General features: G+C 43.4%; 3 protein-coding genes and 1 long non-coding RNA gene across 4 annotated transcripts in view; 2 read left to right on the forward strand and 2 right to left on the reverse strand.

The window, feature by feature from the left end:
* Positions 1 to 1,882, forward strand: part of LOC109514236 (endophilin-B1-like) — a 10,228-nt gene extending 8,346 nt beyond the window's left edge. Inside the window, exon 10 of the transcript XR_002167955.1 lies at positions 853 to 1,882. The gene's annotated coding sequence lies outside the window, so the exon portion shown is untranslated. The remainder of the gene's footprint in view (positions 1 to 852) is intronic.
* An 829-nt stretch (positions 1,883 to 2,711) lies between these two features.
* Positions 2,712 to 10,191, forward strand: LOC109514224 (uncharacterized). The gene is made up of 2 exons (XR_002167952.1): positions 2,712 to 3,019; positions 7,818 to 10,191. It is a non-coding gene; the product is annotated as an uncharacterized LOC109514224 (long non-coding RNA).
* Positions 4,721 to 8,073, reverse strand: nrros (negative regulator of reactive oxygen species). The gene is made up of 3 exons (XM_019867132.1): positions 7,970 to 8,073; positions 7,205 to 7,316; positions 4,721 to 6,751 (listed from the first exon to the last, which is right to left on the reverse strand). The coding sequence occupies exons 2-3, from the start codon at positions 7,301 to 7,303 to the stop codon at positions 4,814 to 4,816; spliced, it is 2,037 nt and encodes a 678-aa protein (XP_019722691.1). The 5' UTR covers positions 7,304 to 7,316; positions 7,970 to 8,073; the 3' UTR covers positions 4,721 to 4,813.
* Positions 10,108 to 12,332, reverse strand: fbxo45 (F-box protein 45). Its single transcript, XM_019867133.1, has 3 exons — positions 11,844 to 12,332; positions 11,159 to 11,515; positions 10,108 to 11,048 (listed from the first exon to the last, which is right to left on the reverse strand). Exons 1-3 carry the CDS (start codon positions 12,162 to 12,164, stop codon positions 10,863 to 10,865), a joined length of 864 nt encoding a protein of 287 aa, XP_019722692.1. The 5' UTR covers positions 12,165 to 12,332; the 3' UTR covers positions 10,108 to 10,862.
* Between the last annotated feature and the right edge of the window lie 556 nt (positions 12,333 to 12,888).

Genomic DNA, 12,888 nt, shown 5'->3' on the forward strand with positions numbered 1-12,888 from the left:
GACAAAGATACAAACATGTATCAAATAAATCTGCTCACCTGCAATTTATAATGGCGCATTGTAGTCACCTTCGTGCACGAAAGTTCGTTCAATCTCAGCTGTTAGTTATTAGTTAGTCAGTTATGTCAGTTATTGATGGTTTTATATGCTCCTGAAATTAAGTGCTGCTTGACGAGCCTATACAGTATTGTGTTCATAATTTGTGACGTCACTGAAGGCCTAAGGTTGAAATGCACGGCCCGCCACTGTATTGGGAACATGCACATAAGGAAACTGTGGCCTAAAGGTGTGGATGTGACCTCGTAGGAGGTCACGCAGACCAGGTACAACCTTGAGATATGCAGGGATTTAAACCTAGCAGAACTTGGATTTCATCGAATTGATGTCATTCATCGCATACAAGCTAAGGCTGGGATTCTAACTGTTAAGGAAAACTTTTTCAAAGTAGATATCCAAACATATTTTGCATTTTATGACCAGACAGGGAAGCATAAACTGTGGACTGGTCACGAAAGCTGTCAATTTGTCGCACAAAAATGTTATATATAGGGAAGGATTTACAGCTCTATTCCGTAGAGACAAACGGCATTTAGCAAGTTGGGATGCGATCTCACATCCCTTATGATAATAACAATCCTGATATTAGGTTTCCGGAATAATCTGGATAGGGGTGGATCTCACAAACGTAGAAAACGATAAGATCTTTTGCACAAAAAAGGTCATTGACAAGACAAAAACGGAAGTACAGCAAACTACACTGGTGACAAAGAAACAGGACAAAACGAGACAAACCAAAAACGCTTGCAAAAGGCAAGGAGCGAGAAAAACGTAAATTTATATATATATATATATATATATAAAAAGTCAGGCTCCATTTTTAGTGAGGACACCTGAACTCGAAGCTGGAATCAGCTCGTTCAAGTGAACGAGGGGGGAAATGGAGTTGATATTTTTGCATGCAACTGCCTTACATTTCATTTTTTTTTTTTTAAGTTGCCTCTCTTCCATGCCTTTGTATTTGATATTAAGCAATTTGCAATGGGTGCCAGAACACCTTCCAAAGTTTTCCATGCATTTCTTTTTGTTTACATAATATAAATATCTATATACAGTATACACATCTCAGTTGCCTAAGCCTGTAAGTTTGGAGTCTCTCTCTACTTTGTTCACTGCTACCGTAAAGTAATTTTTTTTTTCCCTTAACACTTCATCCTGAAAACCAGGGTGATGCTCGTTCAGAATTGGTTTGACCATAATGAGATATTGTATTTAAGTTTATGAAATAGCAGTTGGCAACAGCTTTGTGAAGTTTGGCACAAGCTATGTGAGCACTTGGAACTTTTAAGTGCCAGATGAAATTAGTCGGGAACGAAATCAGTTTTATTCCAAACAAATTGCCAAACATTTTCAACAACTTTTAGTTTTTGTCCAAATCCAACAGTATTGAGATTGGCAATTTGTTCTACATTTTAGCCTCGACTCCTGTTACTTGATATTTATTGCTAATTGGAAAACTCACATCTTGAAAACTCAAAAGATGTGAACATCAAAATGTTCACATTTTTGTAGGGATTTGTCAACCCATGGCTACTTTATGAGATTAAGTTATTTGCTGGGTGTATAGTTGGCAAATGATAGTTTTATCGTATGGCACGTTGATCAATATGCTATCTTTGATATCTTCTGATATGATGATATCATCTGATATGATGGGTGTGGCATGGCTAACACATCATCCTTCCCCAACTGCATCTCGTCATGAATATGTTGTCTTTACAGTGTGGAAGCTTTAAGTATGCCATGACACATGTGCTATTTGTTTGATAAGATTTGTAAAGTGAATGCATTAAAAATTAATAATTAAAAAAGGAGGCCATTTTTACTTACACGTTGGAGTTTATTGGCGCTGAGTACTGAGGGTTTTATAACTAATTGTGATGTGTGCATGCAAAATCAGCCAGCAGGTGGCAGAATAATACTGTCTTCCTGATTGCGACAATTTTAAGTACATTTTAACGACATAGTGACAATCCGTGTACCACTCGTTTTTCAAAACAAAACTGAAAGAAAAAAAATGTTTCCTCAAACCCCCCCCCCCAAAAAAAGAAAATGTCGGTAAAAGGATACCTCAGCATTTTTCAATTTTCAGCAGTAAAATTTCATATTTAGTTTGAAGTTTCTAATGAATTTGATGACTATGAACACATTCTGCCACTTGCCGTCGACTGAAAATGACATCCTAAATCGGTGTAATTCACGTAACGACCAATCACGGCTCGCTTTGTGAGCTTGACCGAACAATTCCGTCGCTACACAAATTGTAGACAATGCTCATTTATGGCAGGCACTAGTTTGCAGTGCGGGCAGCACGGCGGAAGACGGGTTAGCGTGCCGGCCTCGCAGTGCAGAGGTCATTGGTTCGGTTCCGGTCTCCGGCCTTCCTGTGTGGAGTTTGCATGTTCTCCCTGTGCCTGTGTGGGTTTTCCCCGTGTACTCCAATTTCCTTCCACATTCCAAAAACATGCATGGTAGGATAAGTGATCACTCGAAATTATCCCTAGGTGTGAGTGTGAGAGTGGATGGTTGTTCGTCAATGAGTGTGCCCTACAATTGGCTGGCAACCAGTTCAGAGTGTACCCAACCTATTGCCCAAAGACAGCTGGGATAGGCTCCAGCACATCCGCAACCCTCGTGAGGATAAGTGGATCAGATAACGGATGGATGGATGGCTGGATGGATAGTTTACAGTGTAGTCGAAATTCCACACATTGAGAGGTGTTTCTATGTTTACCAATTGGAGCACTCAAATCAAACACTTAAGTATTTTTCAGAATTAATTTTTTGTGCCTTTTTCATGTCCCCTGGACTGAAGAACATTGATGCACGTTTGTCTCTTTCTGAAGTGTTGGCAGGGGAAGTGTGAGAAGATGCGTAGTGTGGTATCCTCTCGTGTGTCGGCATCCTAATGTGTGCCTCCCACTACTGCCACTGGCGCTTCATGCATTCCGTGCTCACAACTGTGAGTATAAAAACACACACGCAGACCCAGATACCCATTCGGAACACTGACCTACTTTGAAAGACCTGTTTCAATGGAGGCAGATTTACCCCAAATAGCCAAGTTGCAGGGTGATTTATTTCCACCATAGTATTTATTTTACACATTCATGCTAAAATTTAACAGCTTTGTAGTTACTTGGAAATATTTTCTATCAGCGGTGCACATTTCAGACAGAGTGAACTTGCAACCTGAGAAACACCCCTCTCTTCCACAAAAGCAAACAAACGATGATTCACTTCCTGGAGGTGCCCTGGATACCTTGTGTCCCATTACTTGAGTCCAATATATTCACTGCACAACGCAGTGCCCGAGGCTCATCTTATCTGGATAATCAACTCTCAATATTCTCACTTGGTCCTTTCATTTGTATTTGCAAACTCAAAGTGATGAAAATGTCGTAAATTGAACAGTTCATGGTTTGCACAATCATCCAGCATCCGAATGCAGACTCAGCAACTTCTCATCAGGGGCTTCCTCTTTCGACAAAAAGTAATTTTGAATGCGATAAATACATGTGGGTTGCATTTCTGGTACTGCTGAGAAATCAGAACAGTTATTCCAAGTTTGGTGAAATCTCTCAAAATGTATTTATTTGCGTGAAAATCTCTTGTCAACCATGTCAAAATGACCACCAGATAAATTCGTTAGGGAGTAACCACGAGGACAAACTCATCAATGATGTAACCGACTGCTCATAGTTATCTATTATTTAGTTGAGTTCTTCATTTTGCATGCCATTTACTTGCTGGAATGTTGCGAACCACGAAAAAAAAAAAAGATTTAGTTCTGCAAGGGTTCTCTCTCGTTTCTATTTATACGTCTTCAACCGCCATGACCTTGAGCATCACCACAGCGGTATTTTGGTTACCTTCTGGTTAGGCCTCATGCAATCTGCCACAAATGCAGATGTTATCGACCTTCCCGTTTCTCAGTGACTCCACTCATTAAGAATTCACACGCACGTACGGAACGTCTTTTGTGCTTTTTGAATTTGTTGACGGTTGGTTTCTGCACACCGCCGCGGTATACGAGTGAGCTCACAAGGATCGGCTTCCAAAAGTAGCGACGCTTTGACATAAGGTGTCCATGTTGTATTTGCCCTTCATCCAAACGGAAGGAAACCCTGCTCCTTGAGATAACGGAACTGGGCAGTTGCTGCACATTTGAGCAAAACAGGAAATTTCTTGTTTCCTCCACTGCTTATAGCGGCAGCTTGCACCACACCACTTCTGCATCTGTTCACGCATGAAGCACACCACCAAGCACACGTTCACACACAAAGCGAGGCACAGCCGCAGTTTTACATTGAGGTACCAAGGAGGCCGCGGCTTCGAACCGCCCTCTCGGCTGTGCCTGCGGTGGGAAACGAGATCTTCTGTGCCATAGCTGAGTTGCTGGTCAGTGTATCGCAGGATTTCGTAGCAATCATCAGTAACATAAACATCATTGATCAGATGCTTCAAAAGTGCTCATGCCAGTGTCTCGACGCAATGCTTATTTTTGTGTCAATGATCTCCCCTTTAATCTTCCTTAAGTGGAAAAACTCCCAACATGTTCAAATATCAACCATCCAAAATAAACTGTCTTGGAATTATGTGACATAACGATATCTAGAGAGACACAGTATACAGGTCCTACAAATGCTTTGAATATCCAAGACAGGTTGACAAAAGGTTAACTTTATTTGTGAAATTGGCACACATTTCCAGCCTATTCTTCTCATGGCTGAATTTGCTGAGACCTTATAAAGCATCAATAGGACGTCGGTTTGAAATACTTCTTTTTGATTGATTTGTGTATCACTTTGGGCTTCACAGTGAGGAATACAATCATTAAAATGCCCACTAAAGAAATGCAAACGGGCACAAAAAGGAGAATGTACCAAAAAATGGACTCTCCGGTTTCTTCATGACAGAAAAATGACGGATAATCCCGGATGCTGCGTGTTTGGTAGAGATCTGTACATTCGATGTCCGACTGGCCGACCATATGCACGGTCTTTGTTGTTGTAAATGTCCGAAACCACTCCGTTTGGCAGCAGTTGAATGGATTTCCTGTGAGGAAAACGGTGTGAAGTTTCGAGGCTAATTTGTCGGCCTGAGCCGAGGGAATAGAAGACAGCTTGTTGTCCCTTAAATCGAGCTGTTTCAAGTCAAGACTAGCGACGGACGCCGGAAGACGTGCGATGGAGTTGCGTGAAATATTCAGAGATTTCAGATTCGGAAAAGCTGCAAAGTCCAAGTCCCCGACGTGCGTGTTTCCCAAACCCAAGTGGTGTAACGTTGCGCTCAGGCTCTTTATCGATTGTTGGCCTCTTAGTCCAGGGTTGTCAGATAGTTCTAAATGTGTGAGAGAAAGGCCAGAGAATGCGGAACGCGGAAGTCTTTCAAGGTGGCACCCCTTTAGGAAAAGCCGCCTTAGGGACGCAGTGGCGTTCCAGGCTACACCTGCACCGGCCTCAACTTCCTCAGGAAGGCAGATGCCGATGTTGTTGTAACTGAAGTCCGCTGACCGAAGGCTTGGCAAGTTGAACAAGAGTCCCGAGGACAAGCAGTCCAGATCATTCAGGCTCACGTTCAGGTCTGTCAAATTGCCAAGAGCTCTCAGCGTGACGTCGTCCGCCGCAATCTCTTTCAGTCTGTTGTTGCTGACGTCCAACTCGCACAAGCTGCCAGAGAACTGCTCCGAAGTTAGATTCAAGCGCTCGAGACAGTTGCTGCACATTCGGAGTCGAGACAGGGACGGCATTTGACGGATGAATCCCCGCGGGAAGTACTGCAACTGATTTCCCCGCAGGTCTAAAATCTCCAGCGAGGAGACGTCGCCGTGGAGGCTGTCGTCCCACAACGTAGCCGTGAGGATGGTGTTGTTCCTCCTCAGGTTGTAGAACGTGATGGTGGCGGTCAAGTTAGGGAAGGCGGCGTCGTCCGCCAGGTGCTCGTAAAAACTCACGGTGTTGTGAGACAGGTACAGATTCCGTAAGCGGCTCGCGTTGGGTAAGAACGGAAAGAAGAGCAGTTTGTTATCGGATAGATCGAGTGTCTCGATTTGGAAAGTGACGTTGACGTCCTGCCTGGAGATGAACCACTCGATGAAGTTGTGGCTGGCGTTTAGGACCACCAGCTGCGTCATGTGGAAGTCCGTCAGGCAAGGAAGATAATTGAAGGCCAAATTGAGCCGCTGCAATCCGGGCGTGGCGTCAAAGGCGTTGTCGATCTCAAACAGGAGGTTCCTCTGCAGGTCCAGCTCTTTGACCCGGCGGAGATCCCGGAATGAGGTCTCGTCCAGGCGCCGTAAGAGATTCCCCGAAAGATTTAGGTACTCCAAGGATGTTAGATTTTCAAGCAGGACGGCGGCCATTTCTTCATCCAGCGTATTCTCGGATAGATCTAAAATTTTGATCCTGGGCAGTGTCTTTAAAGCATTGCTGGTTTCTGGGTAGCTCATATACAGATGATTATTTGCTAAATTCAGACTTGTTAAGAATTTGCAGTACTGAAAAGCGTTGGCGTGTAATAGCTCCACGTGGTTGCAGGCTAAACTGAGGGTAGTGAGTGACGGATACCGAAGAGAGTTGTCGTGTAGTGTCCTGATAAGATTGTGATGGAGTTGAAGCTCCTCGGTGGTGCGCGGCAGTCCCTCGGGTACTGACGTGAGGTTGCTATTGTTGCAGAGAGCTGCTCTTTGTGTCTGTAGACAAGGAAAGAGGACACACGCTGCTTGGATCTCTGTTGACAACAATGTCCTCAGAAACTTTTTCTGGCAAATACCACGAGGGATTTGCTGTGAAGAGAATGGATGGATGGGCTTTCGTTTTGTGAAGAGAGAAATTGTTTTATGATCTATATCTTTTTTCCCGACACCAAGCAGGATATTACGTCACTAGCAGGATAATGCTGTTACGACGACTGCTAATACGACAAAGCAACAGTTCATGGATTATCTTAAAAAAATGATTGCCCCTTAATTAACGTTTCGTATCAACTTGAGAGGCTCAAGCGAGTGTCCTACGCACAAGAATAAAAATGACAACAACCAAACCAGAATACCGTATTTTTAAGAACAATTTTTTCCATCAAGCCACCCATGGCCATGTGCGGGTAATACGGAACTCAGTTCACAGTATGAAAAGAGAGCACTTACCAGCTTGCACTGACTGTGTTGCGGATGACTTGAGGCTGGTACGAGGACGGTCCACATGGATAGCATTAAACAAATGATGATGGATGAAGGGCCTGACATTTTAACATCTTCACTGTTCAAAAAAAATCATGGAAAAGAAAGACATTTTACAGAAAGGCAGAATCCACTTTTTGTTTTTTTGTTGTATTCAAAATTTATCATTTATTCATCATGGGTTTGGTTCCAGCTCTCGTGTGTGGAATTTGCATGTTCCAAAAACATGCGTGGCGGGTTGATTGGACACTCCAAATTGTCCCTCTGTGTGATTGTGAGTGTGAATGTTTGTTTGTCTATGGGTGGGCCCTTCAATTGGCTGGCAACCAGTACAGGGTGTACCCCGCCTGCTGCCCGAAGACGGCTGGGAAAGGCTCCAGCACGCCCAGGACCTTCATGAGGATAAGAGGATTAGAAAATGAATGGATGAATGGATTTAATCTTCATTTTTTCCCCTTTATTTTATACATCCAAGATATGAAAGAAGTGTACATTGTGCTTAATAGTCATGAGATTAAAAACCATTTTTTATTTCACTTTGTGGGTCTCTAGGCAATGTGGAAAACTTTTTTTTTTTCAGAAAAATCAACTCCGGATAATCGAATAATCGAAGGTAAGAGCAACAATATGCATTGCACCGATAGATAAACATTTCAAATCATCATTCCGATTGCTCTTTAGACAGTCGGTGTTCGTTTTCCAAACTGAAAAGTGCATCATGCTTTCACTTACAGTGGTGGTTAGATGCGGATCCCCCAAGCCACTGATGCCTGCTCGCCTGACCATATCGCTGCCTCGCTCTCCGCCGTAGTGTGCCTTCTCATGCGTGATCTTCATGTGCCGCCCTCTGACAGAAGCAATGACACCTCTGTTTTACTATTCGCGGAAGCATGCAACGGAAACCGAGTCACATGGACAAGCTGCAATCAGAGAGAGGTTCTCAAGCTCAAGGGGGCCACAGGAAGGCAGGCAAGTGCTGCTCAACTTCTCTTCTTCCTCTTCGCCGGAGCCCAGGCGTTATATCTCGCATATTAGAATTGTGGTTGCGAGCGCAGCTGCCACCACCCCAACCCTGGCAAAACACGCCCTTGACACTCTTTTGACACACTCTTGGCCTCTTCTGATCAGCCATCATGCTGGAGAGGAAACCAGTCAACGTACACACCCTTCCTGCTCGGTTTGAGGCCTGCTGCTGCAATACCTACTTCAGTTAGAATGATATTATTGGATCTTAACGATTGAATAGTTTCAACGCTCTTAGGCTCGATGTAAGACACACCAGGGAAATTGGAAAAAATTGTGTTCATCGCAAATCAGCAAGATAGTTTGGGGGTTTTTTTTTTTTTGGTTTTTTTATGTTTGGCATTTTTTTCTCCATTGATCAAATTGTCCCTGGAGGCATATTTTGACCCAAGTTGTTTATCCTTGGTATCCACCCCTCAGGCAAAAATAGGGAACAAGGAATAAGGAAGTGAAGTGGCTGGCTGGAGCATAGGTCGAAAGTGGGGCAAAAAAAAAAAAAATTAATCTGTGGCACGTGATACCTTGTGGCAAAATCGATGTTTGACTGACAGGTTTCTAAGCACTCATAGTGCTCCTGTCCTGGTTGTATAGGAATTATCAATTGGCTTTGTAAGCATGCATTTGGACCTGTGGGAGGCATTATTGTCTTTTGAAACGACTTTTTTAGTACAGCTTTTGTTTTGATGCAGGTGTACCTCAAGGGTTTTATCTGTTTACTACAGTCAATTGGTTCATGTTTTGCCATGCTTTTGCCTATGTTGGTTTTCCAGTGTCACGCTTCTCTATTTGTTTATGTGAATTATGAGCTACAGTTCTATCATTTCCTTTATTTGTTTATATTCAGAGCAATTTGAGAGGCATAGGTGCATCGCCACGAAGGCACGTGGTGACATGTACGTCATAAACTGAAATCGGAGCATGTCTAATGCTGTGTTGACTGAAGATGATTTTTCGGCCTTATTGTTTGCCTTCCGCTTCGGGGATTAAGGCTGCGATGAGGAACAGCACAACATGTGAATCTGAGTTCTATTTCTGTGAACTGAGGAGGAGGAATAGTCGCTATTGTCGTAGGGGGATGTGGGATATTTTCTCTCAGGAAAAAAAAAACAATTTTTCAGTTTCATGCTGTTGAAATTCTTCAGAACCCGTTTATTGTTGTGGCCGTAGCGTGCAATGAATAATAAGCAAAATGTCAGGAGCTCCTCGATGCAGCGTTACTTCAGTGTTAAAATAGGGAGCATGAATGACAACGATGGCGCAACAGATGCAGAGAAGCAAGATATTCCCCATCCAGGAGAATCATTTGTTGTTGGCTATCAGAAATATTTCTTGCACAAGTTTGTTATGTCTTGTGCCAGCCTAAAGGTTTTCAAAACGGATATTGTATTTTAAGTGACAGTAAAAAATATATATAATAATAATAAATTTACTTGATACTAAGTAGTACATTTCAGAGTTTATACTTTTAATCAGGCAAAGGAGTTGAGTTGTTTCATTACATTGATTGTGTCCGCGTGTACTTTTGCCACCTCTTTGAATGCTCAGAAAATGCATTGGAAGAGCTTGCATCGAAAAATAACATTCACAAGACAATCGCTGCACTGACCTCTTGTGGAAACAGCCTCAAACGAGAAGTCATAAGCAATCATTCATTTCAGCCCTTTAGATTGAGCAGACACCATGAAGAGATCTTGAACGCAAACAAAGCCTCTGGGGAATATGTCGAGATGATATGAAGAATGGAGACGTTGATTGAGGAATACAGCGAAAGTACCGGAGAATGACGGAATAGAGACATCGACTCGACAAATGAGATCATCCCACAAGCAAAATGCATCGACAAGCCATTTCGAGTGGCCCCATGTAATGACTTTATTCTCCAACTTTTAAGCTGTACAGAAGCTAATAGTACCATAGATAAAAGAGGGAAATAAATAGTAGAGCGTAATACAACAGTAGCACATTAAAAACGACATGCTGATGTGACATAAAGGTTCTGCCCATACTGGATGCGTGGACTTAAAAATAACGGATTGTAACGGTACGTACGGCACTTCTCATGCATGGCAACTACTAAGTCAGGTCACGCTGATGTGGCATAAATACAAATCCGAATTAACACGGGACGTAATAGATTATTCCACATGTTTTCCCAAAGTCATAGAGCTTCAGTATTTTTAAATTGAGTCATATAGTGTTTGCCACAGCCTAGAATAGTTCATCTGGACCTTCAAATACAAGTCAAACCTGTGGTACGTGTTCAGCACCGAATCGGGGGATGATGTTCAATATTTTGATGTTCTGCGTGTAAAAAGCAGTCTGGAATCGAAACTGTAAAGGTGTTGGCTTCCACGCTGACACATGAATAAACACAGAGTCCTTTTCACAGTCAAAATTCTGACGCAGGAGTCATGAGCTGTTCAAATCTTGTCAAAATGTCCGCAGTCCCCGGTATGAATGTGAAGAGCTGCTTCGGTGGAACAGAACGGTTTGGCCATCACAACCTTCAGTGACAGTCCCCTCCAAAAGTATTGGAACAGCCGTGTCAATTCCTTTGTGTTTGTCGTTCCAACACTTTTGGAGAGGACCGTCCATACAGCTCCTAGCCATCCAGCGGCTTCCCCAAGTACACCATTGTGACCTCCGTGTTGCCGTACACTGCGGAGACAGCAGGGAACAGGCAGGCTTTGGGCAGTCCTCGAAACGCAACTCCCAGAAACTCAAACCCCCTCTCGAAAGCTAATGTCTTGTCATCCATGTCGAGAATCACTCGTATTCTCTCGCCAATCTGCAGAAAAGAACACAATGGGTGATGGTGTTCGTCAACATCTAGATTTTATTCATGACTGTGAGGTTAGCCGTTTTATAGAGAGGGGACTGCTCAGTTATGGGTCATACCTGATATTTGGGTGCATTGTTACACTGTGGAAAGTTACCGTTCACCTCCCCGTTGTGGAGCAAGTTGTTGTCGACCAGGTTCCAGCCCCAGCTCTGGTCATCACTGCCCAGAAGAGCCACGTAGCCTTGGCACTGCATCGATGCCCGCTTGGTCGCAATGCCGATCACCGCCACCGTCCCCAGAGGGCCTTCCCACCAGATTTCCCAGGCGTGACGCCCTTCCGAAAAGCCAATCTTGCCTCGTGCTCCATCTGTGCTCTGGGCGATGGGGTTACGGTGAAGGGTGAATCCGTTCTTCTTCACGTACACGTTGCGGGAGCAGTCATGGGAGCTCAGAGCGTGTTGCAATGATTTGAGCTGGAAACAGATTCGATGTTGTATCATTTATAATATTTTACACAAAGATAAGGCTCGAGCCTAGTTTGGAACCCTGAACCGCAGAAGTGCAAGACACACAATGCGAACAACCATCAGGCAAAAGTGTTTTTTTTTTCCCTGTATGGCCTATTCTCTGTGATCTTTAATAATTGTCTGCTTCACCAATACAGCAATAAGCAGGCACGTTGTTTTGGTAATTATGCTTCCGCCTAATGCACCAGGCACATTTACGTGCGGTGATGGTACAGATCAAACATCTTGGTGATGATCCACGAGTCTCCCAATGGTAACCAAACAGTCAACCCACCTTGCCTTTGTAGGAAGGGAGGTTGCACAGGATGTCAGACCGCAGGGCTTCTTCACTTAGTGTTCGAGCAGCCAGGCTGCGCCACACCTCGCTGTTTTCATCCGCCAAAATGGTGTTCCAGTGCCAGCACACCAACGCGCATCGAGTCAAATCAGCGAGCTCCAAATAGGAGAAAATAAGCTCCAGGACCCGAGCAGGTAGTCTACCGGCCACCCCTGCTCCACCCCCGGATGCCGCAGTGTAGGGAGGGCCGGCGGAGCTGCAACTAGCTCCAGCTGCTGCGCCCAGACTAGAGGAGCCTCCACCGGCCGCACCCGACATAATAGTCCCACCGTTTGCAAACGAGCGAAAACTATCACCTAACACCACAGAATGACGCCCAAGTATTAATTTAATTTCAACATTTCAGCTCTTGACACATACATAAACGCTATTGAAACCACAACAGTATGGAGCCCATTCCAGTTCGACCGCTGACGGGAAATGATGCGTAAGGTCCCTGAAGAAACAAAGTAATAAAATGAATAAATGTCTTGGCAAGAAATATAGTCTACTGAAACCCTTATATTTCTCTTTAAAGTTTTTAATATGCTTAGTTTGTTATGTGCAACTGCAGAAACAATGCTAAATCACCGCCACACACAATACGTTTTTATCACACGCTAGGACCTTAGCCTGACGTCATAACGGACCCGGTGTCATTCGTTGCAGACGGTTGTAGTCAAAACACGAATAAAATTGATTAGAATGCGATATTGTGTCACAAACATATGTATGTACAATAATTTAGAAAAAATGTTTTCAGAAAAAAAAGGATACACAAATTGCATAAGCAGTGAATAAAAGATAAGATCAGAAAACCTTTATTTGTCTCACAATGGAGGAATTACCAATTTACAGGAGCAAAATTATGAAAGGGAGAAAGTAGAAGACAAAAATGACATAAATAAAGCATAACATAACATCACATAAATCCTGAATGAATTTGCAAAGCGTCCTACACGTAATTTGAAGTAGAATTGCAGTTTTATTTCTTTAATTTCTT

This window comes from Hippocampus comes, unplaced genomic scaffold (genome assembly GCF_001891065.2).
Source record: "Hippocampus comes isolate QL1 unplaced genomic scaffold, H_comes_QL1_v1.1 scaffold322, whole genome shotgun sequence".
Taxonomy (NCBI): domain Eukaryota; kingdom Metazoa; phylum Chordata; class Actinopteri; order Syngnathiformes; family Syngnathidae; genus Hippocampus; species Hippocampus comes.

Coding starts and splice junctions, on each gene's coding strand:
- nrros (XM_019867132.1), bottom strand. CDS start 7,303: ATGTCAGGCCCTTCATCCATCATCATTTGTTTAATGCTATCCATGTGG. Junction 6,752..7,204: donor AACACAGTCAGTGCAAGCTG/GTAAGTGCTCTC, acceptor CCTTGTCTACAG/ACACAAAGAGCAGCTCTCTG.
- fbxo45 (XM_019867133.1), bottom strand. CDS start 12,164: ATGTCGGGTGCGGCCGGTGGAGGCTCCTCTAGTCTGGGCGCAGCAGCT. Junction 11,516..11,843: donor TCCCTTCCTACAAAGGCAAG/GTGGGTTGACTG, acceptor ATCTGTTTCCAG/CTCAAATCATTGCAACACGC. Junction 11,049..11,158: donor ACAATGCACCCAAATATCAG/GTATGACCCATA, acceptor TCTTTTCTGCAG/ATTGGCGAGAGAATACGAGT.